At 34.2% G+C, this 6581-nt stretch overlaps 1 protein-coding gene across 1 annotated transcript in view; it reads left to right on the top strand.

Annotated features, from left to right (window-relative positions):
* Positions 1-6581, top strand: part of LOC107723120 (zinc finger protein 512B-like) — a 57286-nt gene that overhangs the window by 43511 nt on the left and 7194 nt on the right. The window contains exon 12 of the mRNA XM_016531633.1: positions 3714-3803. Coding sequence (XP_016387119.1) covers positions 3714-3803 — 90 coding nt within the window. The remainder of the gene's footprint in view (positions 1-3713; positions 3804-6581) is intronic.

Raw genomic sequence — 6581 nt, 5'->3', positions numbered from 1 at the left:
CTTTCATAACTGGTAAGTGTTTTTTCTTTTGCCTTGTGAACTGGCCGAGCCTTAATGATTCTGTTTCTTTACATGTATTTGCTTACTGACCGTTGCATGCAATCGTGAAATACAGCATTTTTTAAAATTGGCTTTTCGGGTTTGGGTCGGGTTCGGGCTCTAAATTTAACTGTGTGTCCCATATGCATCAGACGTTTAGCCAACGGTCCGTGGGCGTGACACCTGAGGCTGAGACTACTCTAAAACACACTATTGTCATTATTACTAGCATAGGCTTGGAGCAGGGGTGTCCGAACCTGTTCCTCAAAGACCACTGTCCTGCAGAGTTTAGGTCCAACCCTAATTAAACACATTTGAACAACGTCTTCAGTCTCACTAGAAACTTACAGGCAAGTGTGTTGGAGCTAAAATATCCAGGACACTGTCCCTCCAGGAACAGGTTTGGACACCCCTGGCTTAGAGGAACACATTATTTTATAAATTACTCTCAACATTCCCAAAGGAAAGATTTGTTTTATATCAAGGCCCAGAAAGGTAATAAGGACATCATTAAAATAGTCCATGTGACATCAGTGGTTCAGCCTTAATTTTATGAAACGAGAATAGAGAATACTTTTTGTGCGCAAAGAAAACAAAAACAACAACTTTATTCAACAATTCTTCTCCTCTGCATCACGATGCATGCGCATGCTCTCCTCTGAATGTAAACAAGGCACAGTGCGTGTGTTCTACGTCATCAGCACCACACGCACACGTTTTTTACATGCAGGAAAAGCAAGCGCATGCGTCATGAGTAATTCATTTTTGGGTGAACAATCCCTTTAAGGTGAAGTTGCTTTGGCAATCCCGACCAGCCCAACCAATGTTTGGAGTTTGCGTTGAGACTAGGGATGTAACGATTAACTGCGAGCCGGTTGAAAATCGATTTAAATATGTGACGATTCAAATCGGTTGAGATGCTAAACAAATCGCGATTCAATTAGGGGTAGGAGTTTATATGAATGTATGTCTGAGGGGAACTTACTGTCTTTCGATGGTATTTTTTCTTTTCCTCTTGCCTCTGTATAAAGCATATTAAAGTTCATAAGTGCAGCACTGCTTTGTTTACAGCGGAAACCAACGAAACGCTTTAAGTGCCACCTGCTGGCAGAGAGTGAATCTGTATATTGTTATAGTGTTATATTTCAATTTCACAAAGAAACGTGCAACATTTTGTCCAAGCAATAATAAAAGGACACATTTAATTTATAATTTGTCTTAAATATTATTTCATTTCCATTTGTATTTGTTGAAGTACTGAAATAACTCAAATTAAATAAAAGTAAAACTTAAAAAGCCTATATAGACAAATAAAAAACTAATAAAATGACAACATTACTACAACTGTAACTAAAACTAAAATAGATAACTAATACAAATCAAACTACATTAGTTTATCAGTAATCCTAAAAAAATTACACTGAGCCAAACACACATGCTAAAATAACAACAACTTACTGACACATAGTAAGAAATGGTTATAAAAAACTGAAACAGAAGTGAAACAAGTAGTAGGAAAGAGGAGAAATAAAAAGCGATACTTATTATATTATATTAGTATATTATTATAGTGTTATATTTCAATTTCACAAAGAAACGTACAGTATTTTGTCTAAGCAATAATAAAAGGACACATTTAATTTATAATTTGTCTTAAATCTCATTTTGTTAAAAAAAATCGTGAATCGAATCGTGAAATCAAAACCGTGAATCGAATCGAAACGAATCGTGAGTTGAGTGAATCGTTACATCCCTAGTTGAGACTTTGATTTTTTGTCAGTTAGCAAACAAGAAAAGTGTTCGGGAAACCTATTTGAAAACAGTGGTTTGCTTGTTTATCTTAAAATACTGATGGCAATTCACCAACCATGAAATCTAACTTATTACATGTAACAAGATCATAGTCAATAATAACAATAGTCAGACACCTCAACAGACTACTGTCATTGACGTTTGCGTTGACCTCAAGAGGAATCCACACTAATTCTTCAGCCAGCTGAAGGTCTTGTTCCTCAGTTATTGGTAACCCAAACGTCCCATGGGGTGGATTGGACCTTTCGTACAACCGCGCTCCTCCAACGAAGACCACAACTGTCTCAGTTTTCTAAACACATCAAATATAATGTGGCAGATGTGCTCAAGCTCTTCCATATGAAGAGGGACAAAGCCTTATTCATGACTGACTGTAAATCATATCTAAAAACATTCTTACATAAATTGTCGCGCTCAATTCATTGGGAAGGTTTATGTAAAAATGGATTTATGAGCAATTTGTTCCACTTGCATTTCATGAATGAGGCCCAAAGAACGATAGAACGAAAGAGAGGGAATCAAACCTTTAATGTATGACTCTCCCTCTGTTGTTTATACAACCAAACCGCAGAGGAAGCGGAGAGGAGAATGTTTCAGGCATGCAATTAGACACCTCTCTCTCAGGACCTCGCGCAGGGGGCCGGAGGGAGCCATTAGGGGCACTTTATTGATTGGGCGTCTGTGAGTGGCCCTACCCAGTGTGCATCTGGAGTAGAGACTTATAGTGGCAGCCCAGTGTATAGCACAACTCTATAAAAATTATGACACGTCTATTAAAGAGGGAATCGATCGGCTGTGTTATTGCGGGGTCACAAGTAATTGTAGTTTCTCTGGCCTCTTCCTCAGCCCTGTGTGAAATCAATGATGGCTGTGATGGGCATTAAGGGAGAAGACGTTTTATAGCAAAGGAAATGTATTAAAATGATAATCATTGACCTTATTTTCTCATTTGTGTTTTTGTGAATGTCAATGCAGAAATAAATATATAGTTCCGTCATGAAACTCTAGATGGCGCAGGCGACTGGTTGTTAACGTAACCCGAGAGTTGTCATGATTGAAATATACTTTTATTAAGCGAGGATGCATTCAATTGATCAGAAGTGCCAGTTAGGACATTTACTGAATAATGTGAAAGATTTATTTTTCAAATCTTCAGAAAAGGTATCACAGTTTCACAAAAATATGAAGCAGCACAACGGTTTTCAGCATGGATAATAATAGGAAATGTTTCTTGAGCAGCAAATCAGCATATCAGAATGATTTCTGAAGGATCATGTGACACTGAAGACTGGAGTAATGATGCTGAAAATTCAACAGAACAATAGAAACAATAGAAAGGTTTCTTTGTTGCTGGATGAAGATGTTTGTCTTGTGGTAAAAAAAAATTTGTGTAAATAGGCCTTGAACTTGTTCAAATAATTTACATTTTTTTGCATTGCATTTTTAAAATAAATAGTTCTTCATTTTGAATAGTTCTTCTTCATCACCGTGTTTTTTTAAGTGTGTAAAAGTTTTAGTATTAAAGGTCAAGTGTGTAATTTTTTTGAAATTTTTGTCGGCACAAAAAAAAAGAAGAAAAAAAAATCAATGGCCATTATGCCTTTGAACTGAATTCACGTCATTGTCAACAGTCACACTTGTCATGTGGGGCTGGTAGGGAATATTTCAATGCTTTTCAGAAGAATAATACAAATGCTTTATTTGTACATTACTTTATTAGTTGACTGCTTCAAGGGGAAAAATACATAGTTTGCCGTTTGTATTATTGTAACTGGAATATCAAATATAAAATATCACATTTATAACCCATGATTTCATGATATTTGAGGTGGAATTCATAAACTGTGGTCTTTTTCTTGTAGCTGCGGGACGCTCTGAAATGTCAGCAGTGTCAGAAACAGTTCCGATCAAAATCTGGACTCAATTACCACAGCATGGCTGACCACATTAAGGTGAGCGGCAGTGCCAGAACACATTTTACTTTAGCTTTTTGTAAGAATTAACTGCAGATCCATAGCAGAGCTCATCTCCTAGATGTCAAAACAGATGAAAATCTATGATTTGAAATACAATGTATAAATCATTTAAACAATTAAAATTGCATCACTTTTAACATCAGCTTTTCTGTATATGAATGATACGATGAGTCTCATGAAATGTGTTGTTCTTTCTCTTCACGCTGAGCCCTTTACTCCCTTGTGAAAAAGTACACTTCAGCATACTTTTAAAAAGGGTACTATTATGGAAATAATATGATTTAAAGGAAAAAGTGTGAACCAAAAGTAATGTTTTCAGACACATTGCATGTTATTTACAATTAAATTAAAATGTATTATAGTTTAAATTGATATTAAATGCAATTAGATGAACTTAAGAGTGTTTTTTAATAAATCTTTAAACAAAATATCATAATTACTTGTGTTGTCTTTGAAATATGGTTAAAGTGTACTGCCATATGTTCTGACAGGCATTTATAGTAAACTAAAATATACTTTAATGTAATTTCTATTAAAATTTGTATGTCATGCATTAAAATATTTTTGTAATTACACATTTGTAATATTGAAATTGTAATTTAGTACATTTAAAATATATCAACTTTAAATGTAATATAAAAAACACTACATTTAAATTTATATCAAGTACTTTACATGTGCGTTAACATGTTACATGTTACTCGTCAACATGTTATGTAGTCAACACATCAAAATAAGTGTACTTTAAAAGATGACAAAATATGTTTTGATGCAATGTTTTAAAATGAACTGTACTTTAAAACTTTTAATTTGACATATTACAAAGTGCACTTTTTAAATGTGTATTTAAGTGCGTTATGAAACATATAAGTAAACCCTCTCTAAGTACACTTCAATGGCATTTTATTTCATTAAAATGATATTATCTGCAAGTATACGTTTAAAAATATACTGTAAATGTACATTTAATACAATTAAGCGCAATTCTTTTCCCCAAGGGACTCGAGAAGATCTGAAACGATAGCATTTTAATATCTTTAATAAACTAGTGGAGCTGTGTGTGTACAGTATGTGCAGAAGAACAGTGTTTAATATTACATACAGTGACCACTACAGAGAGCAGCTAATCTCTATTATATCTGACACCATCTCTATACTCCAGCATCACTTTAAGACCTAAAGCATCCATTAGGCTCTAACCATTAACTGTACATATGGGAAAAGGTCTAGCGCACATCTAGTAATGCCTTTTAAAACAGTCTTCAAGCAGTATTTCAACTGTAATGATTGTCTCCTGTTCCTCAGCCTTATTTCTGTTCAGTAATAATTTCCTCAACAATCATCAGCTTTCCTGCCAGTAATCTTTCTCCACGGCAAATCATGGTAATCTGTGCCTTATGAGTAAAGTTCATCTGTTTTTTTCCAGTCATTTTCAGCCAACATCTGAATAGGAACGGCACATCCCGTAATGATGACCCTTGTGAGGTTTAGTGTAAAAACATGAGAGAGAAACGCTGGTTAAAGAGGGCCATGAGGATGTAAGCGCCATCTGCCAAGCTCAAGCATTAGCTGCAAACAATATTTCCAATGAAATGTGTTCAATTATGCACGACCAAATGTCTTAGAAACAGTATGAAACATTAATGAGGATGTGCATTTAGGTCTGTGATTTGTTATTTGAGCCAGATGCTGAGTCTCACTGAGCCAAACATTTGAGAATCAGCATAAGGTCTGGGCCACATTGCAGCTTATTCTAGCCAGGATCCGCCCACTTTGACAGGAAGAGAACGATAAACGTGTAAAGTGATTTCAGGGCTGGTTATCGTAGGTAGTTAAAAACAAAATATTTTAAAAAATGTGTGATTCAATAAAATTAACATTATAGACCGAAAGCGAACGTCTGGACACACTTGGCCTGAAAATGAAAAAAATGGAAACGGAAACCAAAAAAAAATGATTCTTTAAAACTGGACTTTCTCTAGACTAACTACACATTATATTATAAATAATAATATAATACTTGTGACTACACTTGTTCTCGCTTCAGGTGGCATCACGGCCGTAACATCTGCCCAACAATTTTTAAGATATAGAATACTTTTTGTGGATCAAAATGATTTTGTAGAAGTTCTCCCGATGTACAACTTAATATTCTATATTTCTGCTGTAATTATGACAAAGCTGCTTTTTATTAACAGAAACTGGGAGTATTGATATACTAAATTAATTAATCATGATCAATTATTTGCCTCCAGAAGTTTCTAGAACTGTTTGTTTTTCTTTAAAAACACTAGTTATTGAGGGGGAAATTAGTATCATTTCAGTTTACATCTTGATTTGATGTGTTTTTTTTATATATATATATATTTTAAGTAAGATCAGAATTATTATTTTAAGATATTTAGACTTGGGCTGTCAAGCAATTAAAATTAATTTATCAAATTAATAATTACATTAATTGCAAGTTATTCACACATCAATTGAAAATTATCGCCCAAAAGTCATTATTGTGTTTTTTAGGCATTAAAAATCTTTAGAAAGAAATATTTTCATTCAACATAGGATTTATTACACACAAACTTTTAAGGCTACAATGTAGCCATACATTTTTTTTTTTCAGAAGCTGCATGTGAAGTAGCATTTGGGTATATTAACACAGAGGTGGCATGAATGCATTTACACTGCAATTATTATTGCATAAATAATGCTATGAAATTAATGGGATTTAAATGGGCATTAATGGATTTTTTTTTT

The sequence above is a fragment of the Sinocyclocheilus rhinocerous genome, unplaced genomic scaffold (genome assembly GCF_001515625.1).
Source record: "Sinocyclocheilus rhinocerous isolate Xijiao unplaced genomic scaffold, SAMN03320098_v1.1 scaffold2831, whole genome shotgun sequence".
Classification (NCBI taxonomy): Eukaryota; Metazoa; Chordata; class Actinopteri; order Cypriniformes; family Cyprinidae; genus Sinocyclocheilus; species Sinocyclocheilus rhinocerous.
This window is presented reverse-complemented; position numbering and strand designations above follow the sequence as displayed.